The sequence below is a fragment of the Podarcis raffonei genome, chromosome 12 (assembly GCF_027172205.1).
Source record: "Podarcis raffonei isolate rPodRaf1 chromosome 12, rPodRaf1.pri, whole genome shotgun sequence".
Classification (NCBI taxonomy): domain Eukaryota; kingdom Metazoa; phylum Chordata; class Lepidosauria; order Squamata; family Lacertidae; genus Podarcis; species Podarcis raffonei.
Window position 1 is genome coordinate 3,504,658 of NC_070613.1, and position 27,513 is coordinate 3,532,170.

A 27,513-nucleotide genomic window follows, 5' to 3' on the forward strand; every position below is an offset into this window, starting at 1 on the left:
GAGGAAAGCACGTGACGCTCGCTCTCCCTACCGGAAGCGGGCCTTTCTGAGCTGAGGGCTATTTCCGGCGCCGCTGCAGCCGCTCTTCCTCTCCTTCTTCTGGCAGCGAGCGAAGGAGGGAGGCGAGTCTCCTCAGGCGGCTGGCCGGGCCTCTTCCGCCTCCTCCGCGGGATGTAGCTGCAACGGTCGTCCGGTAAGCGAGAAGCCGGGCGGGGGGGGGAGGAGCCGGGGGGGGAGGCCTCGGAGAAGCTGCGGGTTCGGCTTCCGAGAGAAAGAGCCATAGCCCGGGATGCGTAGCAGTATATGCAGCTATGTCCGAAGGGAGCAGCTCGCTTGAGTGGAGGGTCCTGTCAGCAACAGGTAGGCACCCTGATAGGGCTGTTGGAGACAGGCTTCCCAAGGGCAGTGTTCTGCGGAGAAGGCTTATTCCAGTTTTATTATATATATATATATATATATATATATATATATATATATATATATATAATAAATATAAACACACACACACACATATATATACACACACACACAGTGGTACCTCGGGTTACATACGCTTCAGGTTACATACGCTTCAGGTTACAGACTCCGCTAACCCAGAATTAGTACCTCGGGTTAAGAACTTTTCTTCAGGCTGAGAACAGAAATCATGCGGCGGCAGCAGCAGGAGACCCATTAGCTAAGGTGGTGCTTCAGGTTAAGAACGGACCTCCGGAACGAATTAAGTACTTAACCCGAGGTACCACTGTATATGATATTTTTTATACATATACATATATACATATATATATATATACACACACACACACACACACACACATATATATATATATACACACACACACACAAAGACATATATATATATATATATATATATATATCTCAAACTTTAAAATGGAAAGCGTAATGCTGGTGTTCAACAAAAGAGGTTTAAAGACTGTCTCAAGGCAAATAAAAAAAAAAGTAGTATAAACACCAACAATTGTGAAACACTGGCCTGTGAGCGCTGCAGTTGGAGAACAGCCTTTACCAAAGGTGTCCTGGGCTTTGAAGACACTCGAACTCAGGACGCAAGGGAGAAACGTGCTAAGAGGAAGGCAAGCTTGGCAAATCCACACCGTGATCAACTCCTGCCCGGAAACCAATGTCCCCACTGTGGAAGGACGTGTGGATTAGTAATTGGCCTCCACAGTCACTTACGGACTCATTGTTAAAACCGTGTTTAGGGAAGACAATCTTACTTACGAGGGATCGTCAAAGAATACACACACACACACACACACACACACACACACACATATATATACAGTACTTTTTTCCTAAGCATTTTGTGAATCTTTGTGCTTTTGTGTATTTATTTTCCCCGATTTCAACTATAAAATGGTGATTTTCTTGAGACAAAATGAGAGTACTACTAAACAGAGATGATGCAATATCTGGGGGCACAACATTGGCTACCCCTGCTTCAGTCAAATGTAATTTGTAAGTTTAGATCATTACTATTACTATAATTTGTTTCCCAGTTCTGTTAGTGATGACACTACTAGGGTTGCCATAGTTCAAAATGTATGTGAACTGCCCTGAGACCTCAAGGTATAGGGCGGTATATAAATAAATTCAATAAATAAACACACACATACATATAAATATAGATATATATATATCTGTATCTTCATGCAACACATAATGGACCCTGGTCACCAGGCACAAAGCAAGATGCAGTCACGGTGTGTACGAGGCAGGAAATATTAGCGGCCAATAAAGGGGTGTGTGAGGAGCTCCTGGGCTCCTCCGGGTGACAGCTAATGAAATAAATAGCAAAAGGAGCCAGCCTCAAAAGTATCTCTTGTTTCTGAAGGGCTGTACTTTGTGGTGTTTTTTTAAAAGTACTCTATTTGATGTATGGAAGTGAGAGCTGGACCATAAATAAAGCTGATCGCCGAAGAATGGATGCTTTTGAATTCTGGTGCTGGAGAAGACTCTTGAGAGTCCCATGGACTGCAAGAAGATCAAACGCATCCATTCTTAAGGAAATCAGCCCTGAGTGCTCACTGGAAGGACAGATCCTGAAGCTGAGGCTCCAATACTTTGGCCACCTCATGAGAAGAGAAGACTCTCCGGAAAAGATCCTGATGCTGGGAAAGATGGAGGGCACAAGGAGAAGGGGGCGACAGAGGACGAGATGGTTGGATAGTGTTTTCGAGGTTACCAGCATGAGTTTGAGCAAAGTGCGGGAGGTAGTGGAGGACAGAGGTGCCTGGCGTGCTCTGGTCCAGGGGGTCACGAAGAGGCGGACACGACTAAACGACTAAACAACAACAACAACAACAACAAATTTTAAGAGCATGCTTGTTTTCTGCTGCTCCGGAGGGTTGGACTCGAACCAATGGCTTCAAGTCGCAAGAAAGGAGATTCCGACTAAACATTCAGGAAAAACTTTCTGACAGTAAGAGCTGTTCGGCCGTGGAACAGACTCTTGTGGACTCTCCTTCCTTGGAGGTTTTTAAACACAGGTTGGATGGCTATCTGCCATGGATGCTTTAGCTGAGATTCCTGCATTGCAGGGGGTTGGATTAAATGACCTTTGGGGGTCCCTTCCAACTCTTAAGATTTTATGATTCTATCAGTCAAGTTGTTGTTTTAAACTGCCCTGTGATCTTCAGATGCAGAGTGGTATATAAATTTAAAATTATTATTATTGCCCCATAGACAGCAGCCTCTCTTCTCTCACCTACGAAGAACGTTGCTCTTTGATCACTCTCACAGTCCACAGATGCCCATATTTCCTTGCCTTTTGCTTTCTGTCTAGGTTTAATCCTGGGGATAAAGAGCTTATAGTGGCAGAAACTGCTCCAGCCAGGAGTGGCTTGGCATGTTTCTGACCTGCTGAGGCTGCTGGTGGGGGTATTGTGGTCCCAACAGCTTTCTGTATTCTTGTAAACTCTTAATTACCAAAGGGAATGATTGGATTCCAAGTTGAAATGCCCTCCATTAACTCCACCCCCCTCACACATATTATCTACAGTCTACAGGCCAGGTTCTTCTTTCCTTCTTAAGTTCTTACGCAGTGCTAGAGGAAAAGAGGACTTGACAGTTCTACCTTTTGCTGCTGGCTGCTCTGTCTTCCAGTGGCTTGCAAGACTACACTCAATAATCCAGCAAGCTCTGTTGCCAGTTGTTTTCTTTCGCAATAGAGGCTGTTTTCTTCTGCGGAAAAGGAACCAGCTATTAGCTGTGCTCTGATAGCGTTTCCTGAATCTATCGCTGGAGAAGAGAATGTTTTTCCTTAAAAGAGGCATGCAGGGTTCTTCGGGGTCAGGATTTGGCAATCTCACTTGCCCCTCTCATGGCAGGAGCTCAATTTTTTGGGGGAGACATGAGGAGGAGGAGGAGGAGGAGGGATAGCCCCAAACCCAGACAGAAGTGGAAGCCTGCTATTTGTTTGAGCTTGTTGGGTGCAGGCAGTGAGCCAAAGCTAGCTCCTGGCTCCAGACTGGAGGGAAATGGAGCAAAAGGCTTTACTTGTCTTTGGTGATCAAGGCTGTTGTTCAGAGGCAAAGTGCAGAAGGTTGCAGGTTCAATCCCCAGCAGTCCTGGAGAGCTGTGGCCAGTCAGTGTAAGCCAGAGGTAGGCAACATGGCGCCCTCCAAGCGTTGCTGGACTACAACTCCCATCATTCCTGACCATTAGCTCTGCTGAGGTGGGGCTGATGGGAGTTGTAGTCCAGCAACACTGGGAGGGCACCAAGTTGGATAACCCTTGGTGTAGGCTGGTCAAATGGCTGGCAGAGAATGAGGCAGTTTACTACGTTGGATCTCAAACTGTCCTGCAATGGGAGAGTGAGCCCCACACACCTTGCAAGTTTCTGTTTATCTTCAGGGTTGCAACCTTTCAGGGGCTGTATGCCAGTGATCTCAGTAAACTAATATTTTTGATTAGCAAAGAGAAAGTCTCTAAGAATGCTCTGGTGATCAAAAGAAGTTGCGTTAAGATGGTCCATGCTGACTCTATGGTTAGATTTTTAATGAAGAACAAACACACTTGAAGATTACCTTGCGTTCCATTATTGCCTTTTCCATTGTAATGCACAGCCACAGGCGAACCTGCTTGCGTGTCTTCTCCAATTGTTCACACATTGAGACCCAACTGGCCTGGCCGGTGTGTGTCCTAAAATAGACCCCCCCAAATCCTCGATATTAACATGCCAGGAGTATTTTGGCTGGCAACTGATGTGGAAGGGTATTCCTAAACGATGAAAATTTAAAAGCTACAGTTAAGGATTCTGGGAGTGCTTCTACATGGCAGCTGTGGAAGTGACGTTGCGAGGGCGCTGGCTTTTTGTACAGAGTCCACACTACATCCCATCTCAAAAATGCCACCCCGTTTCCTCCGCCTGCCCCAATTTAATCAGAGTCTACTCTTTCCATAGAGTTGGTTGTTTTTTACTATTTAGTCAGTTTTTCTGTGGAAACAGTGAATCCAGGCTTGCTGGGCTCTGCGTGAGCTGAGCGTTGCTCCTAGAACGCACTTTTGCTACCCCCACAGCAGTTGCGCCTCAGGAAGTGGAAGTTTGGTAATGATTGTGAGTGAGATGCCTTTTGCAAGCATCCAACGTATTGTGGGACATGGTCTCCCAGGTCCCAATCCAACATGCGAACCACTACACTAAACTTACTCTTCAAATGAATGATAATTTCTGGTGTTACGCATCCATATATGTTGTAAATGTTATTGTGACCTGTGTTTTGAACTCCTTCCCCCCCATTTTGCCTATAAGTAAAATATTAAGGGGAGACGCGGGTGGCGCTGTGGGTTAAACCACAGAGCCTAGGACTTGCCGATCAGAAGGTCGGCGGTTCGAATCCCCGCGACGGGGTGAGCTCCTGTTGCTCAGTCCCTGCTCCTGCCAACCTAGCAGTTCGAAAGCATGTCAAAGTGCAAGTAGATAAATAGGTACCGCTCCAGCGGGAAGGTAAACGGCATTTCCGTGCGCTGCTCTGGTTCGCCATAAGCGGCTTAGTCATGCTGGCCACATGACCCGGAAACTGTCTGTGGACAAACGCCGGCTCCCTCGGCCTATAGAGCGAGATGAGCGTGAAAGAGTCGGTCACGACTGGACCTAATGGTCAGGGGTCCCTTTACCTTTACCTTTACACTGCTTATATACATCACTATATATAAAATGATTATTAATAATGATAATTCATGGAGATGTATTGCATATACATGTTAGTGATGCATAAATTTTGCACTCGTGACATTGGGTGTTGTCACAATGTTGTTTAAAACGGCCAACCCCTCAAAGTGTGATGAGAAAGAGAGAGAAAAGTCTGGACTGAAACATTCTCTGTAAGCTTCCTAAAGTTTACCCAAAGGGTAATTATTTGGACTGCTGGAATAATGAAACTGCAGGGTGAGAAATAGTAAGGAAGTGAACGAAATAGGAAGGAAGGGAGTTTTGCAAATGAGCAGAAGCTGTGCAACACCTAAGCACAGTTGGGCAAATGCCAGACAAGCTTTTCCTGCACCAGAGAACAAAAGTGTGCACATCTAATCTTTGAAAATCCTGCTTCTAGGCTTTGCAGAGCTGGAATGTCAAGTTGGGTGGAGCTGTGAGCCAGTTTCCTGCAAAGTGCACCAACTCAAAAGGTAATAAACCCTTTCCTCAGCCTCCCTTAAGTTTCTCTTTAACGCTTCCTGCCTGCATTTAAACTAGGTTCTCCTCAACAGCATGAACGCAATGTTGTTTTCTTTTGAGGGAGTGAGGTTAAATGTCCTCTCTGAAGCTGCACAATTTAGCAAATAATTGACAGGGCTTGGATTATGAATCTGATGGGTCCTCCGAGGGCCTCAAAAGCCGTGGGGTTATTGCCTCTGTCCCCTCCCTGAACGTGAAATGCATATTTATCTGCTGTAGGTTTGTCGGCACATTTGAATCACTTAACTCTCATTTTGCCAGGGATCCAGCAGTTCTCTAACTTCAGGTTAATCACTGCATTTTAGTATAGGCGTTCTAGTAGTTGGCACAGACTCAGAAGCAGTGTTGACATCAAAGCAAGCTTTGGGAAGAGGACATTTGCCTTGCCTTCCACCCCTTGCTCCCAGGAGCCTTCGCCAGTCACCTCTTCTGCCAGGAAGAATCAGGAGCTGCCAGGCTGCCCAGGTGAGAAGATGCCGTCCTTGCTCTCTAGAGACCACAACATCTGATGGAGGGGTGGGCAAACTAAGGCCCTGTTAGCTTCGCCTTTGAGCCTGTGCCAACGACTGGGCTCAACCTCTTCTGCCCCGACTGGGCCAGGCAATCTGGGAAGCACTTCCAGAGACCTCCCACTGCGGGAGAGCAGGTCTAAGTGCAACGGACTCACAACTTTGAGCTATCAGCACCAAAGTCAGCAGAGTACAGCAGAGTATGAACTACACGAACGACGGCTCTGAAGCTTAACTTCTTTATTCTATTACAGCTACTGCAAACTAAAGACTAAAGGAGACTAGTTTAGTTTGGTGGGACGCGGGTGGCGCTGTGGGTTAAACCACAGAGCCTAGGACTTGCCGATCAGAAGGTCGGTGGTTTGTATCCCCACGATGGGGTGAGCTCCCGTTGCTCGGTCCCTGCTCCTGCCAACCTAGCAGTTGAAAAGCACATCAAAGTGCAAGTAGATAAATAGGTACCGCTCCAGTGGGAAGGTAAACGGCGTTTCCGTGCGCTGCTCTGGTTCGCCAGAAGCGGCCTAGACATGCTGGCCACATGACCCGGGAGCTGTACGCCAGCTCCCTAGGCCAGTAAAGCGAGATGAGCGCCGCAACCCCAGCGTCGGCCACGACTGGACCTAATGGTCAGGGGTCCCTTTACCTTTAAAGGAGGCTACTGGACTGCATGAGTGTTACAGTTGCTTATGCAGTCATCTCTACACAGATAAAACTCAGACTCCTACAGAGTCAGGCAGGAGTGGAAGAAGCGATGAGCAGATTCCGTCCCCTCCTTTCTGAAAACATTGTCAGGAGATCGTCGCAATGGGAGGGGGTGAAATATCCACAGGCCCATGGGCCACAAGCGGCGGTCATTTAACCGGCCCATGACCCGCCCCTGAACCGAGCCGCCTGTTCGGCAAGTCCCCGTGCGCTGTGCTAAACAGGTGCAACATGACGTGGGGACTCGCTTCTGCAGTGCCAGAAATCGTGTTGGTGCACACACCGAAAATCGCGTCTGCGCAGACGCATATCTGGCCCATGGAGGGATCCGCATATCTGGCCCGCTGGAGTAAACCGGCCCAGGCAAGGTAACCCTTGCCCACCCCTGACCTGATGCTTCTTGGTTGCTTGGTAGTCCACCGTTGTGGGGAGGAACTTCTAAGTCCAGGAGTTGAGTGGGGTATTGTCACACCATCCTCCTCCCGGAGCCTTCATCATCTTTTAAAAAACAACTGTTCTTGCAAATTTGTTTTCACTTACGGCCGCTACAGCTTCCTATGTCCCTGTACAGTGGTACCTCGGGTTGCATACGCTTCAGGTTACAAATGCTTCAGGTTACAGACCCCGCTAATGCAGAAATAGTGCTTCAGGTTAAGAACTTTGCTTCAGGATGAGAACAGAAATTGTGCTCTGGCGGCGCGGCAGCAGCAGGAGGCCTCATTAGCTAAAGTGGTGCTTCAGGTTAAGAACAGTTTCAGGTTAAGAACGGACCCCCGGAACAAAATAATTACTTAAACTGAGGTACCACAGTACGGCGAGGGTGTGGAAATTGTAGCCCTCCAGTTTTGGGACTACAACTCCCATCAGCCCCAGTCAGCACAGCCCGTGGTCAGGGGTGATGGATGTGGAGTCCATCGGCATCTGGAATGTCATAGCTTCCCCAACCCCACCATAAGTGGTTGTAGTTGGTTAGAATTTACATGTCTCCTCCACGTTTGTGAACATAACCACTTATGCTCATGCAAACAGGGATTTTGACCCATCTCTTCATTTCTATGGCTTTCTTTTTGATCAACTGACATCTGCTGACTCTCTCACCCCACCCAGATATGGAACAAATTGCTTTCCTTGTCCACCCTTAATAATAATAATAATAATAATAATTTTTATTTATATCCCCGCCCTCCCCAGCCAAGGCCGGGCTCAGAGTGGCTTACAAGCAATAATAAAAACAAGTTGAATGATTACAACTTAAGAACAAAATTAAAATACAACATTAAAATATTGAAACATTAAAATATTAAAATGTAGCCTCCTCGCAAGAGGAGAAGGAAAAGAAAAAAGAAAGAGAGGGAGGGAATCAAATTGGCTCCAAGCCAAAGGGCAGGCGGAACAACTCTGTCTTACAGGCCCTGCGGAAAGAAATTAATCACCCTTAGATGAATCATGTCAGCTAGCCTAAAATTGAGGGCAAAATGCAGCTTAATTTTATAGAATTTTGCAAGGTCTTTTGTGGGTTCCTCTCTCTCTCTGAATGGCTTTGAACCACAGCTCTTTGAAATATTATTTTGGAATACACCTGTATATTTGCAGGCACCATTCATTCAGCGAGGTTTTCAAATTCTTGTTGCTTGGTGGACATTGTTCCTCAGTAATGGACTTCTGATTGGTGCTTTTAGAACATAATATTAGTGCTAGTTGGGCCTCCATCCTTTTTGAGCAGTCCCTACAGCCTCTGGTAGGAGTTTTGCCCTCCTACAAGGTGTGTGTGTGTGTATACACACACTATTTTAATTCGTAAAAATTACACACTTGATGGGGGGCGGTGCGTGAAAACACCTCAAAGCAGTTGGCGAAGGCTAATTTCTAAGCCGTTGGGAAAACGGCTTAATAGTTGGGGAAATCCCCCAAAGCAGAGAAGTAGACTAGCAAATTCAGTAATAAGACCCCCATTGTTTACTTTAACCAATTCATCAACAAAGCAATTTTAATTTTTTTGATCCATTCTTTATTTTTTAAGAAGTGTGCTGGGTTGTAAAGCAGAGTGACTGTTTTAACTTCTTGAAATGACTCTTAAGTGCAGTAACCTAGATGGAATATCCTTCCTATCTCACACAGAGAATGCATCTTTCAGTCTGCTCTGACACAGGCACACTTTCCAGGGAGATTGTGCCAAGTGAAACTGGGGTTTGCCCAGCAGCCATTTCTGAAAAGCCATTTCTGAATTTTTCTGAGCTTGCATTTATCTGCGCTACTTGCCTATTGAATGTTCCGCTTTTGCTTTACTTGCATGGCATTGTGATTTTGGAGACAGATATATTGATGGAAGTGTTGTTTCCTTGTTATGGTGAGCTGCTTTCAGCTCAGTGTTGTTGCTGGAAAAGCAGCGTGCCAATATTAAATTTAAAAAAATAAATCATCCACAATCGCTGAAATAATTCCCCTGCCCCACCTTTCAGCACTCCCCCCCCCACCCTCGCGATACAGATTCGGTTTACCGCAACTTGTGCAATTAATCGGCTAAGATGCCTTTAACTGGGTGACAGCTCTATTCAGTTAATGAAGAAAGAGGAGAATCTGGAAGTGCTCCAAGCTTCTCTGAGGAGGAACATCCAATATGTGTCTGGAGGGGGGGGAAACACATCTTTTCAGAAGCAGACCGGGTTACAAATCAACTTGTTCTTCTTCCTAGTGAGAGGTCTTCGTCAGGGTGCTGGGCAGGCCTGCTGTTCATCTGATTTCGGAAAGGGGAAGAGGCCTGGTGTCTGCGTTGACCAAATGTCGTCCCGCAAAGGCTCAGTTGCCAGCCAAGGAAATGGGCCTTCAGCTAATGGCAGGGAGAGGGAACTCGTGGAGCTGGCTGAGCTCGGACCCCTCTTAGAGGAGAAAGGAGACCAAGCGGCAACCAGTTCGGCCATTGTAAGTAAGCTTTCTGCCAGAGAGATGCTAACCCCATTAAAGCAAAGCTATTTTCAGATTAGGGACGCGGGTGGCGCTGTGGGTAAAAGCCTCAGCACCTAGGGCTTGCTGATCGAAAGGTCGGCGGTTCGAATCCCCGTGGCGGGGTGCGCTCCCGTTGCTCGGTCCCGGCGCCTGCCAACCTAGCAGTTCGAAAGCACCCCGGGGTGCAAGTAGATAAATAGGGACCGCTTACTAGCGGGAAGGTAAACGGCGTTTCCGTGTGAGGCTCTGGCTTGCCAGAGCAGCTTTGTCACGCTGGCCATGTGACCCGGAAGTGTCTCCGGACAGCGTTGGCCCCCGGCCTTTTGAGTGAGATGGGCGCACAACCCTAGAGTCTGTCAAGACTGGCCCGTACGGGCAGGGGTACCTTTACCTTTTTATTTTCAGATTAATGCCTTACAGGGTGGTGGGGTGAAGAATATGGGGAAGGGCGGGGACCATGCATGCACCACCCTCAGCTCCCTGGGGAAAAGGTAGGATATGCATGTAATTATAATAAAAACATAATAATAATTTATTATTTATACCCCGCCCATCTGGCTGGGTTTCCCCAGCCACTCTGGGCGGCTTCCAACAAAATATTAAAATACAGTAATGCATCAAACATTAAAAGCTTCCCTAAACCGGGCTGCCTTCAGATGTCTTCTGAAAGTCTGGTAGTTGTTGTTCTCTTTGACATCTGGTGGGAGGGCATTCTACAGGGCGGGCGCCACCACCGAGAAGGCCTTCTGCCTGGTTCCCTGTAACTTGGCTTCTCGCAGGGAGGGAACCGCCAGAAGGCCCTCGGTGCTGGACCTCAGTGTGCGGGTAGAACGGTGGGGGTGGAGACGCTCCTTCAGGTCTACTGGGCCGTAAAGAAATACCTTTAAAGGTTTATCTTCTAGCTGCATGTCAGCATGTGTTACTGACATTAGGCAAGTGCTCTTGCTATATATGCTTGCCACCCACGAGCCTATCGAGAAATACAAATAATAATATAATATTCATTTCCTGTACAGTGGTATCTCGGGTTACATATGCTTCAGGTTACAGATGCCTAAGGTTACAGACTCCCCTAACCCAGAAATAGTACCTCGGGTTAAGAACTTTGATTTAGGATGAGAACAGAAATTGCACAATGGCGGCATGGTGGCAGCGAGAGGCCCCATTAGCTAAAGTGGTGCTTCAGGTTAAGAACAGTTTTAGGTTAAGAACAGACCTCCGGAACAAATTAAGTACTTAACCCAAGGTACCACTGTATTAGTTTTGCTGGTTTCATTTCTTTGTAATGATGGATGTTTAGGCATTTTTAAAAAAATGTTCTGTGGATTTTAGCTTTGCTTTATCTTCTGCTTTATTAAAGTGGTTTACGAATCCTTCTAAATAAGTAAATATAAACCATACAAGCATGGCAGGATTTAAGCATGGTACCACCAGGGAACTTTGCGTTCTCCACTGGGAATAAATAAGGCAGGTCTTTGCAAGCCCCCCTCCTTGTTACAAGGAGATGTGTCTGAATTTTTGATGGGAACACATCCATCATTTTATTTCATGTATTTATATGCTGTTCGTCACCAGAAAAGTCTGCAAGTGGTTTACAAAAAGATAACAAATATAACAGAGGCGTTTGTGTGTGTCTGTGTGTTATATGCACCCAGACACCACAATGTCTGTACACCCCCCGCCCAAACATCTCGGGAACTGTAGTTAAGGGTGCTGGGAATTGTAGCTCTGTGTGGAGTAAACAACCATTTCCAGGATTCATTCTGTGTATACTTTAAATATATGGTGTGCACCCTGCCTAAAAGACACCAGTGCTGCATGAAACAATAAAATCCCAGCAAGGCAAAAGCATAGCAGCTCAATTGAGGGTCATGGAAAACAGATAGGAAACAGGTGACGTTCCAGTTGTCATTTGAAGCTCATCGCATTGGTTCCTCCCATTTTGCAAGGGGGAAGGGAGAGAAAGTTCCAGAAGGTTGTCCCTACCCCAGAGAAAGCCCCACTTCCAAGATACCATAAGATGATAGTTAGAGGTAGGTAGGCGTGTTGGTCTGCCGTAGTCGAAACAAAAAATAAAAATAAAATCAAATCCTTCCAGTAGCACCTTAGAGACCAACTAATGTTATTGATATGAGCTTTTGTGTGCATGCACACGTCTTCAGATAGGTTAGTTGGTCTCTAAGGTGCTACTGGAAGGAATTTGGTTTCATAAAATGAAAGTTTGCCAGTGATAGTATAGTTAGCAGAGCCCAATCAAGTCTCTCAGTCTTCATTCTAGCCATTAAGGCTCTTTCCATGTCTTTGTCAAACAACCATAAATATACTGGCGAATCCTATTAGCGGCTTTGTAGCTGTAATCTTGGCAGCTTGTGTGATCCCTCGTTTTGACCTTCACCTAGCATATCGGTGCTGTGATTCTGCACAGTGCTGGATCCACATCTCTTGGCATATAACAATATAATTGTTTAGAATGGGTGAAAGCGACCGGCCCAGCGGCATCCAGTGACCTTCATGGCTGAGAAGGTCTTCCCAATCCAATTCCAACCCTTGAACACACCAGTAGAATTACTAGCATTAAACGCAGGAGCTCAATGGCATTTGATTAAGATAGGCCCTTCTTTTGCGATCTGATGCCCTTCAGATGTTTCGGGCTCGGCCAGCACATCTGGGGCTGATGGGAGACTTCGTCCCAAACATCTGGAGGGCTCCAGGTCTGGGGGGGCGGGCCGCGTGCAGGGCAAAAGTGACCCTTGCGGCATTTTCTCACAGCTGGAATGTATAGATTTCGCAACGAGTCTTCTGAAGCGGCGGACTGAGAGCCTTCAGACTTTGCAAGGCTGCCATATTCCTGCCTTTTCCCCTTTGCAGAACTGCCCGTGCGATGCAACTCGAAGACTGTGCTTCCTCTCCCAGTCCCGCTTCTCCTTGCAACTGCAAACCTGCCTTGTTTTTTCCTCATTGTGCTGAGAACGTAACAGGCAGAGCTTTGAGCTGGCGAACAGGCCTTCTACGCCGAAGCCTGCCTGTAGGAGACGGGCGGCTGAAAAGGAGAGCCTGCCCTCCTCTGTTCTGCTTTGGCGGGCTGCGAGTTTGTTTCCTGGGCCCCAGCCAAGGAGAGAAATGGAGTTTGCCAATTTGAGTTGCCCTCTTAGCAGCAGACGGGGAAATGCCGTTACCTTTAATCCTTTCTGCAAAGGAAATCTGGGATTATGGCTGCAGCAGGGTTAGACCGGTCTTGCTACATGTGCAGACAGTCACAGAGGGGGTTCCCTTTGGGTGACTGGAGTTCTCTGATGGCTGCGTCTTCTCCTGCTGCTGTCTGTCTGTGGCCCTCCTGTACTGCCCTGTACAAAACTGGAGATGTTTTCTTCTGGTGTCAAGTGGGATTCAATCACCTTCAAGCAATTTCAGGCTGTGCTGTTACAGTTTTATTTAGATATCTCCGTTATTAACAACCCAAAAGTGCAATAACAGGGTATTGCACACACACACACCCCAACACACAAAGCAAACAAACAATCACCAATAAGGGAAAGAAATGGTGCATAAATCATGACATCCATATTTCCTGAGCTGGTGTGGTTGATAAAGAGCCTCTTAAGTCTGAAGCACAGGAAATAAAATCTCACTTTGTGCTGTGGAGGTCTTGTGCAAGAAACCCACTTCCCCACAGACCCACCCCAAAATAATAATAATAATAATAATAATAATAATAATAATAATAATAATAATTTTTATTTATACCCCGCCCTCCCTGGCCAGAGCCAGGCTCAGAGTGGCTAACACCAATAAAATCACAGTAAAAACATAATACAGTGGTACCTCAGGTTACATACGCTTCAGGTTACAGACTCCGCTAACCCAGAAATAGTGCTTCAGGTTAAGAACTTTGCTTCAGGATGAGAACAGAAATCGTTCTCTGGTGGCGCGGCGGCAGCAGGAGGCCCCATTAGCTAAAGTGGTACTTCAGGTTAAGAATAGTTTCGGGTTAAGAACGGACCTCCAGAAGGAATTAAGTTCTTAACCCGAGGTACCACTGTAAGGGAAAATGAGAGGGGGGGGGAGAGACAAAAGAAAAAACCCCAATTTAAAATACAGGTTAAAATGCAGCCTCATTTTAAAGTAGCTGATAAATCAAGACCGTAAGGGGAGGGAAACAAAGGCCAGGTGGAACAGCTCTGTCTTGCAGGCCCTGCGGAAAGACGTCAAGTCCCACTAGGTTTTTAAAAAAATAATAGGAAATAATAGGAAAGTTGTACTGTAACCTGTGGTTACAGCATCATCCACGCTCCCTGCCAACCAGACAGGACAAACGCTCTATAAACAGGTGGTCCGGAAGGAGCCCATGAGTTTGGAATATCTCTATAGTATTCAAGAGCATTTTCGGCCTGACCCCTTGCCTTTTGCTCAGGGTGTGAGATCTTCTCCTCCTCCTAGGTTCAAGACCAGCCATGCCCAGCAACTCAGGAGGAAGAGGAGGAGGAGGTGCGCGTGCTAACCCTCCCTCTGCAGGCGCATCATGCGATGGAGAAAATGGAAGAATTTGTATACAAGGTAACTTTGGGTTGGCACTCTAAGATGGTATTGGGGCTCTAAGCTTCCATTGTTTCAGCTGCAGAGCTGGGTATGCTATGTTCTCTGACCTCCTTCCTTGCTTGGCAAGCAAAACAGGAGCATGGCAAATGAGTTTGAGTTTGATAATAGTAATAATAATAATAATTTATTATTTATACACCGCCCATCTGGCTGGGCTACCCTGGGCGGCCTCCAACAAAGTATCAAAATACAGCGGTCTGTTAGACATTAAAAGCTTCCCTAAACAGGGCTGCCTTCAGATGTCTTCTAAAAGTCTGGTAGTTGTTGTTCTTTTTGACATCTGGTGGCAGGGCGTTCCACAGGATGGGCGCCACCACCGAGAAGGCCCTCTGCCTGGTTCCCTGTAACCTCACTTCTCGCAAGGAGGGAACCGCCAGAAGGCCCTCGGCGCTGGACCTCAGTGTCCTGGCAGAACGATCGGGGTGGAGACGCTCCTTCAGGTATACTAGATCTCAAGGAGGGGTGGGGAATGTGAGAACCTCGGGATGTTTGCTAGACCCTTGATGTCATGGACCGGCTGGACGCAGAGGAACAGTGGGAGGCACCAGCTGGGGAACCCCCAAGGGAAGGAGGCTCAGAGCCTGGGGAGTGGCGATGGGGGCACGACGAGCAGTCAGAGGAAGAAGAAGGAGCAGGCTGGGAGGAGGAGGAGGAGGTGTCGGAAGCTGAAGAGGCAACAGGGTTTAGTGAGCAGGAAGTCTGTGGCAGAGAGCAGTCCGGAATCGGAGGCAGAAGCCAAAGCAGGAGAGTGGAAGTAGGGAAGCAAAGAAGCAAAGAAGAGCCAGGCTAGCGAAGAAGCCAGGGAATCTCCCTCTCCTGCTGTGACCAGCTCCACATCCTTCTCATCTCCCTGAACCAGAAGAGGTGTGAACAGCAGAGACAGGGGCAAAGTCTCAGATTGCTTGGGAGGGACCAGGGAGAAGAGGAGATTTAGGCAGCTGTGGGAAGGTTGGGACCTTCACTCCCCATAACTGCCTCATAGGGGCAAGATCTACCGGGACAAGTGGCTGTGCTCACTAAGCCTGGCCTCCTGAGTTGACCTTGTTTCCTTGAATAAAGAGTTAACTTCACTGCTGACCTCACTCCCTCTCCTGACGCTTGACCGTTTCTGTCTTCTGGGTCTTGTGGAAGTTAGAGAACATCTAGAGGCCCCTGTCCTCCTGCCCAAGAGACTCCAACAAGCTTTGGCCAGTCAAGCAGTTCCCTGGAAAACCATGAAAAAAAACTTTTTCTAAGGTCGGCCCCAATTCCCTTCCCCGAAATCCCCATTTTTATGTTAGTGGCAAGATTTTTAAGAATAAGTGTTGACGTATAAAGATTGAGGCTTTTAAGTTAAAATTGGTTAATTAAATTGATGGGGCGAATTTAGAAAAAGTTTTTTAAGAATAAGTATTGATATATAAAGATTGAGGTTTATAAGTTAAAATTGGTTAATTAAAATGAATTAGAGAAAATAAGGTAAAGTGTGGGGACAAGAATTTGCTGAGCTAAAAATTGGAATTGGAATACAAGAAGGGGAGGTGTGGGGAAGTCAAGGAAATTGGTTATGGAAAGCAAGAAATGTAAACTTTATGAGTTTTTAATTGTTTTTTTTTCTTTTCTTTTTTGTTTTTTTTTCTTTACTTTTTGAAAATCCCAATAAATATATTAAAAAAAAGAAAAAAAGAAAACCATGGATCAAAACCATAAGGGGAGGGAAACATGAGGGTCAGACTGAGTCCAAACCAAAGGCCAGGCGGAACAGCTCTGTCTTGCAGGCCCTGTGGTAAGATGTAAAGTCCCTCAGGGCCCTAGTCTTTTGTGACAGAGTGTTCCACCAAGTCGGGGCCAGTACTGAAAAGGCCCTGGCCCTAGTTGAGACCAACCTAACCACCTTGTGACCTGGGACCTCCAAAATGTCATTGGTGGACCTTAAGGTCCTCCGCGGGGCATACCAGGAGAGGCAGTCCTGTAGATACATGGGTGCTAGGCCATATAGGGCTTTAAAGGTCAAAGCCAGCACCTTAAACCTGACCCTGTACCCCGCCAGGAGCCAGTGCAATTGGTAAAGCACCAGATGTGCAAAGGATTTGTTTTCTGGGGAGCTAGCTTAGTTCAGGTCCTCGGCCTCCCCTAGGACATGGGCTGAGAGTTCTGATGTGGAGGCAACTAACGATTTGTGCTGCAAGTGTCCCGATCGAAGCTGTGCAAGAGTCGCCTGCAGGAGGGGTGGTGTGTGGCTGCGCCCCGGACCGTGCATTTCACAGCCTAATGCTGGCTCCCTCCCCTAATAATAATAATAATAATAATAATAATAAATTTATTATTTATACCCCGCCCATCTGGCTGAGCTTCCCCAGCCACTCTGGGCGGCTTCCAACAAAATATTAAAATACTATAATACATCAAACATTAAAAGCTTGCCTAAACAAGGCTGCCTTCAGATGTCTTCTAAAAGTCGGATAGTTGTTTATCTCTTTGACATCTGGTGGGAGGGCGTTCCACAGGGCGGGCGCCACCACTGAGAAGGCCCTCTGCCTGGTTCCCTGTAACCTCACTTCTTGCAGAGAGGGAACTGCCAGAAGGCCCTCGGTGCTGGACCTCAGTGTCCGGGTAGAACGATGGAGGTGGAGACGCTCCTTGTGCCAATGCGCTCCCAGGTACTGACTGCCCCGCATGGTTTGGTTTATTGCAGGTCTGGGAAGGCCGCTGGAGGGTCATCCCCTACGACGTGCTGCCCGACTGGCTGAAAGATAACGATTACCTCCTGCATGGGCACCGGCCCCCGATGCCCTCTTTCAGAGCCTGCTTCAAGAGCATCTTCCGCATCCACACGGAGACGGGCAACATTTGGACCCACTTGCTAGGTGACCCTGACTCTCTGGTTCCTATTTTAATACTCTGGTACCTGTGTTAATGTTGAGAGGGACCATCTCTCCCCCACTGCGACTTTTTCTTCCCTTGGGGCACTGGAATTGTCCACAAAGGTAGTGGATCTAGAATTTGGATCTAGAATTGTCCTCCTCGCCGTTGTCCTGCCCGTCTTCTCTACCCGATTCCAGACTTGAATGTGATCTACGTTGTGGAGATCTTGCGTATCGTGCAAATCGATCCTCTGAACAACATTAAGGGCCTTGGGAAGGAATTGTATACAGTGATACCTTGGTTTACGAACTTATGTACTTTCCCAGAGCAGCGGGGGACCCAATTTCCAAATGGAGCACATTCAACGTGTTCTGCTTCCAAGGCAAAGTTCACAAACCAAAACACCGACTTCCGGGTTTGCAGCGTTCTTAATCCAAGTTGTTCATGAACTAAGCTGTTCTTAAACCAAGGTACCACTGTATTGTGCTTTCCCCAGAGGTCTCACTGTTTAAGCAAGGCCTTTTGGTAATAATAAATAATAATATTTTTTTATTTATACCCCGCCCTTCCCAGTTTAAAAACCGGGCTCAGGGCTGCTGACAACAAATTTAAAACACCTAATTGTAAAAGCAGCATAAAATACAGTATAAAAACATGAATAACAATAAAATTCAAAGTTCAGAAATCAATTTAGGGGAAATCCATCTAATAAGCATTAGATAATCCCCAGGGCTAGCTGGCTGAATTGGTCCCACTTGGGCCAGCGAGGAGGCCAGGGGAGAATTAGCTGTGGGGTCTCAGAGCGGGAAATCCTCATAAAAGGGGAAGGGGAGGGAAGAGAAGGGAAATAAAAGATCAGGCTGAATTCAAATTAAAGGCCAGGCAGAATAGCTCTGTCTTACAGGCCTGACGGAAGGAGGTTAAATCCTGCAGGGCCCTGGTCTCCTGGGACAGAGCATTCTACCAGGTTGGAGCCATCATTGAAAAGGCCCTGGCCCTGGTGGAGGATAGTCTGACTTCCTTAGGTCCCAGGACCTCTAAACTATAGTTTTCATGGACTTTAAGGTCCTCTGCGGGGCAGACCAGGAGAGGCGGTCCCGTAAATACCAGGGCCCTAAGCCATGATACACATATTTGGTCCCAAACCACCTCAAGTCTGTTAATGCGGACCATCATTTAGATGGGCTGGGAAAATATGATAGTTCCTTAGGTGCCTAGTGTTTTATTCCTTCCTCCCAGCTTATTTCTGGGATGGGAAAGCCTTCTGACTAACTCGGGGACTTTTCACAGTGGCTTATCATCGTCATCAACAATTTGTAGACTTGGAAGGGGACACAAGGGTCATCTAGTCCAACCCGCTGCAAAGCAGGAATCTCAACAAAAGCATCCATGACAGATGGAGAGCCACAGGTTACTTGGCCTGATCAGTTTGACAGTGCCGGCCTCTCCACCTCTTCATAGAAGGAGCTGTAATTATTTGCATCCTCCTCAGTCTGGGTTCATGTTTTGGGGCTGAGATGGCCTCTGCCCCCTTCGTGCAGGGGTAGCCAATGAAGTGTTCTGTAGCTGCTTTCAAGGCCACTTCTGATCAGCCTCAGCCAGGGATTATAGGCACTGTTCCATAAACTTGGAGGTAGTGGAACTTTTTGGTACTGTGCTAAAGAGCACAGAGTCTCCTTCCCCAGATACATTTATGTCCACCCCTTTCTTAAAATCTTCAGATGTGCTCTTAATAACCTTTTATATTCTGGGGAACTTATGCTGTGCGCTGGAATTCCTCCCAATGCTGTCTTGGTTTTAGTTTTAATATGCCAGCTCCTATTCCCCTGGTTTTTATTGGGTTTTGTTCTCCTGGATTTTTATTGCATTGGTTATATAATAAATTTCTCCAGTAGCACCTTAGAGACCAACTAAGTTTGTTCTGGGTACAAGCTTTCGTGTGCATGCACATTTCTTCAGATACACGAGAACTTATACCAGGCTTCTTCAGCCTCGGCCCTCCAGATCTTTTGAGAATACAGTTCCCATCATCTCTGACGACTGGTCCTGCTAGCTAGGAATCATGGGAGTTGTAGGCCAAAAACACCTGGAGGGCCGAGGTTGAGGAAGCCTGGCTTATACCCAGAACAAACTTAGTTGGTCTCTAAGGCACTACTGGACAATTGACATCTGCTGGGAGGGTGTTCCACAGGGCGGGCGCCACCACTGAGAAGGCCCTCTGCCGGGTTCCCTGTAACCTCACTTCTTGCAGGGAGGGAACTGCCAGACGGCCCTCGGAGCTGGACCTCAGTGTCCGGGCTGGACGATGGGGGTGGAGATGCTCCTTCAGGTATACTGGGTGCCAAATGCTATAACAGAGACTCTTTGGCCTTTTGATAAATCGGCTAACAGGACTCCCTCTCTCTCTCTTTCTCTCTCTCCCTGCATTTCCACTTCAGGTTTTGTGCTGTTCCTTTGCCTGGGGATCCTGACCATGCTCCGGCCGAACATGTACTTCATGGCCCCTCTGCAGGAAAAGGTGGTCTTTGGGATGTTTTTCCTCGGGGCTGTGCTGTGCCTCAGCTTTTCCTGGCTTTTCCATACAGTCTATTGCCATTCGGAGAAGGTGTCCCGGACGTTTTCCAAGTAAGTCGACCTGGAATCGAAACCCGGGTCGATTAAGACACTTAACTGTTACGGGGTTTGTTTTTGTTTTTTGGCTGCTAAGTGAAATGTAGATAAATTTGGGGCAGCTGTGATGCGTGTGTATGTTTTTAATGCATACCTACTTAGTAGGTAGAAAGGCTGAAAATGAGAGTAAGAGCAGAACCAGCCCCTGGCAGTGCTTCTGTTCATGAACTCAAAGGCAGGTTTGAACTTTGAATCTACATCTAATCCAGAATGCGGCAGCTAGACTGGGGACTGGGAGTGGCTGCCAAGACCACATAACACTAGTCCTGAAAGACCTGCATTGGCTCCCAGTACGTTTCTGAGCACAATTCAAAGTGTTGGTGTTGACCTTTAAAGCCCTAAACAGCCTCGGTCCTGTATACCTGAAGGAGCATCTCCACCCCCATCGTTCAGCCCAGACACTGAGGTCCAGCTCCGAGGGCCTTCTGGCGGTTCCCTCCCTGCGAGAAGTGAGGCTACAGGGAACCAGGCAGGGGGCCTTATCAGCGGTGGCACCCGCCCTGTGGAATGCCCTCCCATCAGATGTCAAGGAAACAAACAACTGTCTGTCTTTTAGAAGACATCTGAAGGCAGCCCTGTTTAGAGAACTTTTTAACATTTGATATTCTATCGTGCTTTTAATGTTCTGTTGGGAGCCGCCCAGAATGGCTGGGGAAACCCAGGAAGATGGACGGGGTATAAATAATAGATTATTATTATATCTGAACATTATAGTGGCTTTACCTCATTCATCGAATCGTAAAATTAGAGAGTTTGAAAGAGACCCCACGGGTCATCTAGTCCAACCCCTCCCTGCAGTTCAGGAATCGCACCTAATTCCTCTTTCCTAGCATTTTTGTCTACACACCGACTGAAATGCAGGTGTTTGTACAGTAGTCAAAATCGATAGCCCCTATGGATTGTAGACGCGGGGACATGGGTGGTGCTGTGGGTTAAACCACAGAGCCTAGGGCTTGCTGATCAGAAGGTTGGTGGTTCTAATCCCTGCAATGATGGGGTGAGCTCCCGTTGCTCAGTCCCTGCTCCTGCCAACCTAGCGGTTCAAAAGCACATCAAAGTGCAAGGAGATAAATAGGTACTGCTCCGGTGGGAAGGTAAACGGCGTTTCCGTGCGCTGCTCTGGTTCCCCAGAAGCGGCTTAGTCATGCTGGCCACATGACCCGGAAGCTGTATGCCGGCTCCCTCGGCCAATAAAGCGAGATGAGCACCGCAACCCCAGAGTCGGCCACGACTGGACCTAACGGTCAGGGGTCCCTTTACCTTTACCTTTATGGATTGTAGAAAAAAGATAGTATCTCCTTTCCCGAAGCAAACTTGACTTGCCATTTCCGGAATATGCAATACGCCTCTCACTTCCGTCTGGTTTCTGTTTGTTTCCTTCCTAGGTTGGATTATTCTGGGATAGCTCTGCTGATCATGGGGAGCTTTGTCCCCTGGCTCTACTACTCCTTCTACTGCTCCCCGCAGCCCCGACTTATCTACCTCTCCATTGTATGTGTGCTGGGTATCTCAGCCATCATCGTCGCACAGTGGGATCGGTTTGCAACGCCGAAGCACAGGCAGACGAGGGCAGGTAGGGCGGCTCTCTGTAAAGGACATCAGTACCGCGAGAGAAATTTCCCTTGAAGGTGGGAAAGGCTGCCTTATTTCTGGTGCTTTCCTTTCTGAATACCGTATTTTTTGCTCTATAAGACGCACCAGACCATAAGATGCGCTTAGTTTTTGGAGGAGGAAAACAAGGGAAAAAATATTCAGAATCTCAGAAGCCAGAACAGCAAGAGGGATCGCTGCGCAGTGAAAGCAGCGATCCCTCTTGGTATTTTGGCTTATGGGATAGCTGCGCAGCCTGCATTTGCTCCATAAGACGCATACACATTTCCCCTTTTTAGGAGGGAAAAAGTGAATCTTATAGAGCAAAAAATACGGTACTTGCTTGAGATCTCCCTTTTCTCCTCCTCGCAGGGGTCTTCCTGGGGCTCGGTCTGAGCGGGGTGGTACCCACCATGCATTTCACCATCGCTGAAGGCTTCGTGAAAGCCACCACCGTCGGGCAGATGGGCTGGTTCTTCCTGATGGCTGTCATGTACATCGCAGGAGCTGGTCTCTACGCCGCCCGCATCCCTGAGCGCTTCTTCCCTGGCAAGTTCGATATCTGGGTAAGTGAGGCCAGCGAATGGTGTGGTATTTGGGTTGTTGTTTTTTTTCATTTTGCAAAATTTGATTGTGGTCTTTTTTAAAAAACGAACCTCAAAGCGGTTCTCGAAAGAAAAGGAGACAACGCCAGCAAAAGCAACTCTTTGAAAGATTAAATCGGCAACAAACTAAGAACAGAAGGAGACCTACATCAGCAATGCCTGGCCAAACTCGGCCCTCCAGATGTTTTGGGACTACAGTTCCCATCATCCCTGACCACCGGTCCTGTTAGCTAGGGGTGATGGGAGTTGTAGTCCCAAAACATCTGGAGGGACGAGTTTGGCCATGCCTGCGGATTAAACAAAAATGTTTTGGGCGGTCTTCGGAGAGGGTACATTTGACAGGCAAGAGCGTTCAAGAATGCAGAAGTGCTGCCACACGCAAGAGATGGATTTCTCAGAAAGGTGGGGCGCGTGTTAGGTGGCACCTGTAACAAGCGCCAGTTTCCGCAGTTCGAAGCTGTCAAGTGGGCATTTGTGGGGGGGTGAGGCGACCTCACAGTTTGAAGGATACCCAGTCAAATCACTAGGCTGTGCATTTACGTGTGTCTGTGTGTCAATCAGTAAAGGTAAAGGTAAAGGTACCCCTGCCCGTACGGGCCAGTCTTGACAGACTCTAGGGTTGTGCGCTCATCTCACTCTAGAGGCCGGGAGCCAGCGCTGTCCGCAGACACTTCCGGGTCACGTGGCCAGTGTGCCATTGCTGCTCTGGCGAACCGACACCAGAGCAGCACACGGAAACGCCGTTTACCTTCCCGCTATAAAGCGGCACCTATTTATCTACTTGCACCTAAGGGTGCTTTTGAACTGCTAGGTGGGCAGGAGCTGGGACCGAACGACGGGGCTCACCCCGCTGCGGGGATTTGAACCGCCGACCATGCTATCGGCAAGTCCTAGGCGCTGAGGTTTTACCCACAGCGCCACCCGCGTCCCCGTGTCAATCAGTGTCATCCCCTAATTCTGATGTACATCACCTTGCAGCGCGACGTGAAGGATGGTAAAGGGCAGGGACTTCCAGCACCCAAGAGACTGCAATCTATAAAAAAACTGGCAGTGATCTACACATTTTGGGGTGGGGGGGTGGGAAAGCCAACGTTGTTGACCTTTTTTGGGGAGGGGGAAAGCCTGAGTTGTTAACCTTTTTTTTTACCGGGGGGGCGGGACCGGAATCTGTGCTCACCTTTCACAACGACGCACTGGAAATGACTACAGTGGTACCTTGGGTTACATATGCTTCAGGATACATACGCTTCAGGTTACAGACTCCACTAACCCAGAAATAGTACCTCGGGTTAAGAACTTTGCTTCAGGATGAGAACAGAAATCGTGCTCCGGCGGCCCGGCGGCAGCGGGAGGCCCCATTAGCTAAAGTGGTGCTTCAGGTTAAGAACAGTTTCAGGTTAAGAACGGACCTCCGGAACGAATTAAGTACTTAACCCGAGGTACCACTGTACTTTCATTTCCTGACTCGTTGGCAATATACCATTAAAGACCCCCCATTTGACGCAACGGAGCAAAAGAGCAACGGTTGAGGGGGAATGGGAGTTTCACTGCACCAGTTATCACAGCCGCAGATCCAGAGGGTGCGGCTGCAAACTTCCAGGGATCAACCTGTCGATCGCGGTTGACCGGTTGGACACCGCTGGTGTTGGGGTACCAAAATAAATAAAAATATAATGTGCCAGCAGCATCAGCTCCCCGAGGGCGTCTTAGCAATTGCCACAGCTTTTAATGCATGGGTAGGCAAACTAAGGCCCGGGGGCCGAATCCGGCCCAATCGCCTTCTCAGTCCGGCCCGCAGAAGGTCTGGGAATCAGTGTGTTTTTACATGAGTAGAATGTGTCCTTTTATTTAAAATGCATCTCTGGGTTATTTGTGGAGCATAGGAATTTTTTTCCAAAATATAGTCTGGCCCCCCACAAGGTCTGAGGGACAGTGGACCGGCCCCCTGCTGAAAAAGTTTACTGACCCCTGTTTTAAGGCATAGAACAGGCACCCCCAACTTTTCGGCCCTCCAGATGTTTTGGGACTACAATTCCCATCGTCCCTGACCACTGGCCCTGTTAGCTAGGGATCATGGGAGTTGTAGTCCCAAACGTCTGGAGGGCCTGTGCCTGGCATACACGGGTCTCTCGCGTCTCATTTAATCCCAGCAACAAACCTGCGGGGTAGGTAAGGCTGGGAGACAGTGGTGGACCCCTTGCCCCCACAGTGAGCTTCATAGGTTTTTTTGTTTTTGTTTATTAAAGATTTTATTGATTTACAAAAATGTGTGTACTGTCTCTCTCTCGTATTTCCCCCCCCCATGTAACATTTTTACAAATCAATTTCATTTGTTGAGACAGTAGGAAGAAAAGGGGGGAAGAGGTGGAGGGGGGGAAGATGGGTGGCGGTGGGGTCGGGTGGCGATGTTTCTATTTTACTTAATACAGTGGTGCCTCGCAAGACGAACACCTCGCAAAACAAAAAACTCGCAAGACGAAAGAGTTTTCTGTTTTTGAGTCGTTTCGCAAGACGAATTTCCCTATGGGCTTGCTTCGCTGCCGCCCGCCAGCATTTTAAACCCCCCCGGGACAACGGAGACTTCTCTGCTGTCCCGGGGCGATCTGAAAATGCTGGCGGGCGGGAGCGAAGGCTTCGCTCCCACCCGCCAGCATTTTAAAAGCCCCCGGGACAACGGAGAAGTCTCCGCTGTCCTGGAGGCTTTTAAAATGCTGGCAGTCGGGAGGAAAGCCCTCCTGTCCCCGGAGCTTGCGGGGTGGGAGGTGGGGAGAAGGGCTTTTCTTCCCACCGCCAGCCTTCAGAACAGCCTTCTGAAGGCTGGCAGTGGGAAGAAAAGCCCTTGTCCCCCCCCCCCCCCCCCCGCCTTCAGAAGAGGTCGGGGGACAGACTGTCCCCGGACCTGGTCTGAAGGCGGTTTCCATAGGAACGCATTGATTGATTTTCAATGCATTCCTATGGGAAACCGTGCTTCGCAAGACGAAAAACTCGCAAGAAGAAAAAACTTGCGGAACGAATTAATTTCGTCTTGCGAGGCACCACTGTATATGTGGGGTTTTGTGTCAGCGTGTCTTGTGCAGGTTCTTTGCTGTTCACTTGTGTTCCTTCGGTGGTGAGAGAGGTTGGGGTTGGCCTAGGGTGTGGTTATTCATTTGTGGTTGGCTGTGGTGGTCTTTGTTTTCATGTGTGAGTGGGTGGGTGTTTTGGATCAGGTTAGCCATATTGATTTGTACGCTGTTGGTGGATTTTTGTCATTGTCTTGTTGGCCTGTGTATGTGATAAAGGGGAGCCATACCGGGGTGAAGGTGTCCTCTTCTGTTTGTCCCCTGTGTCAGTTTCAGTTGGTTGGTTAATTTTTCTAGTAGATACTATTTGGTGCCATTGGTCCTAGTCCAGCCCTCTAACCACTGCACCTCACTGCCTCCCTTGCCCAAATCCCTGGCTCTGATTTTTTTTTTCATGCCCTCCTTGCATTTTCCACAGTTCCAGTCTCATCAGATCTTCCACGTGTTGGTGGTGGCCGCGGCCTTCGTCCACTTCTACGGCGTCTCCAACTTGCAGGAATTCCGCTACGGACTCGAAGGAGGATGTACTGACGACTCGCTCCTCTGAGGACCGCAGGAGACTTTAGTACACACTTCCTAAGTGCTTTTAAAGTAACCTTCTTTGCTAAAATCGAAAAAAAAGGAGACTCTGAACAGTTTCGTTTCTTTTTTTCTTTTTCTTTTTCAAGAAACTTAGGAAAAGTTGGCAGTGGTTATTCCTGGCTTCTCCTCTCAAGGAGGACTGGACGCGGGGACGGGATGGGTTGCCAACTGTCCACTGGGTGGAAGTGCCTGTAGCCGCAAACCCCTTTTTTTGACTTCACAGGAGTAACATTGGAATTTTCGGGACACAAGAGAAATTCTGGCAAAAAAGAAAACAGAGAAAAGGAACCGGGGGCCCCTCTTACATGCTCTTTGATGCTGCAAACATACCCCATGCTTGAAGAGACGCTCTGAGCTCCCCATTTCCCCATCGTATCCGAAGGAGGCGTCGTATTGATCTGGCAAGGGCGACGGCGTCTCCTACCTGCCGGGGCGCTCAGAGGCGGGTGCTTAGGGCTGTTTCCCCTTTAATTTTGTCTTTCTTGACAAAAGTAATGTATGCCTAAAATCGAGAGTATTTAATATTTAATATTGAGCTTTAAAAGAAAACGGAGAGAGAGGAAAAAAGGCGCTATCTTATCCCTCCAGCCTATTCTTACTGGAGATCCGTTTCGTAGTATTACAGGCGGGGTGTTCTTACTTAGGGGGCTGTAGAGCTGCTGTAGCTTTTTATGTCGAGGTGACTGAAATAATAAAAACAGACGTCTGATGCTGTGGAAGGCTGGGGAGTTCAGGGGTTCGGTTCAGACACCTGCAGGGAATCTTCCCTCGCTGCAAGGATTTGGTATCTACAACATCCCACAGCGCTACAAGTGTGACTCCTTTGAGAGTGGTTATTTTTATTTTCTGTGCACTGGTCAGGGGACGGAAGAAGTGTGTCGCTCCTGCGAGTTGCCCACGTTCTCTTCTCTGCAGCTGGGATCTGGCCCAGTGAAATGTCCCCTTCCCACCCACCCCAAAATTAGAACCTTTTGCAATGCGCTGCAAACTGCTTTTTCAGGCTCCTGGGTGTGCAAAAGAAAGGAAAACCCAGTTTGTGCTGTGAGGTATAATGGCTGCTGGAAGGTGGGGGAGAAAGGTGAACGTTGCTTGGTTCTGAACATGGCGACCCCATCAGGAAGTGTTGAGAGCAGGGGACTTCCAGTCCAGAATCTCGGTGGCTTCTTACCTTGTTCTTTCTGCCTCCTGGGCTGCTTTTCATTGCCAAGCCAACCCTCCATATCCACCATTTACTGCAGGGATGAGGAAACTGTCTCCCTCCATGTGTTGCTGGAATTAAAACCTCCTGCCAGCTCTGACCATTGGCCATGCTGGCTGCTAGGAGTTGGGAGTCCAATATCACTGGTGGGGAGGAAAGGGCAGGTTCTCACCACCGGCTTAACTGGCCCTTGATTTGCTTGTGAAAATTTTTGTGTGTGTTAAGGTGGAGGTTCTTATCAGGAAATGCCCTCCTTAAATTCCTCCAGACCGGCCTTCCTAACAAGGAGCTGACATCCTGTTGCTGTACTTTAGGAAATAGGAGCTTTCCAGGCCTGGTCTTTCTGTATGTGCAGTCTGGTTGGGCATCTAGCAAGTGCCGCAAGCCAGAACAGCATTCGGTCATCCTTGCATCAGCAGGGTCGTGCTACCTGTAGCCAGCTAGATCTGTGACCATTAAACAGGCTTACCTGCGGTGGACGGCTCGCTCCTCCGAGCTCTGCAGGTATGTGTGTGTC

At 48.1% G+C, this 27,513-nt stretch overlaps 2 protein-coding genes and 1 long non-coding RNA gene across 3 annotated transcripts in view; 2 read left to right on the forward strand and 1 right to left on the reverse strand.

Moving 5' to 3' along the window:
• Positions 1-27,513, forward strand: part of LOC128423885 (uncharacterized) — a 130,940-nt gene that overhangs the window by 100,877 nt on the left and 2,550 nt on the right. The window lies entirely within an intron of this gene.
• The window catches only part of TWSG1 (twisted gastrulation BMP signaling modulator 1), a 194,694-nt gene that overhangs the window by 50,912 nt on the left and 116,269 nt on the right, over positions 1-27,513 (reverse strand). The gene's annotated exons all lie outside the window — the stretch shown is intronic.
• Positions 36-26,517, forward strand: ADIPOR1 (adiponectin receptor 1). Its single transcript, XM_053409426.1, has 9 exons — positions 36-193; positions 5,574-5,646; positions 9,599-9,825; positions 14,287-14,403; positions 17,120-17,291; positions 19,728-19,914; positions 21,345-21,532; positions 21,922-22,115; positions 25,635-26,517. Exons 3-9 carry the CDS (start codon positions 9,685-9,687, stop codon positions 25,761-25,763), a joined length of 1,128 nt encoding a protein of 375 aa, XP_053265401.1. The 5' UTR covers positions 36-193; positions 5,574-5,646; positions 9,599-9,684; the 3' UTR covers positions 25,764-26,517.

What these genes read in the sequence shown, in the direction of transcription:
- ADIPOR1 (XM_053409426.1), top strand. Translation starts at nt 9,685, where the DNA reads ATGTCGTCCCGCAAAGGCTCAGTTGCCAGCCAAGGAAATGGGCCTTCA. An exon ending in GTGTCCCGGACGTTTTCCAA is followed by an intron (nt 19,915 to 21,344) that starts GTAAGTCGACCT and finishes TTTCCTTCCTAG; the next exon opens with GTTGGATTATTCTGGGATAG. An exon ending in GCACAGGCAGACGAGGGCAG is followed by an intron (nt 21,533 to 21,921) that starts GTAGGGCGGCTC and finishes TCCTCCTCGCAG; the next exon opens with GGGTCTTCCTGGGGCTCGGT.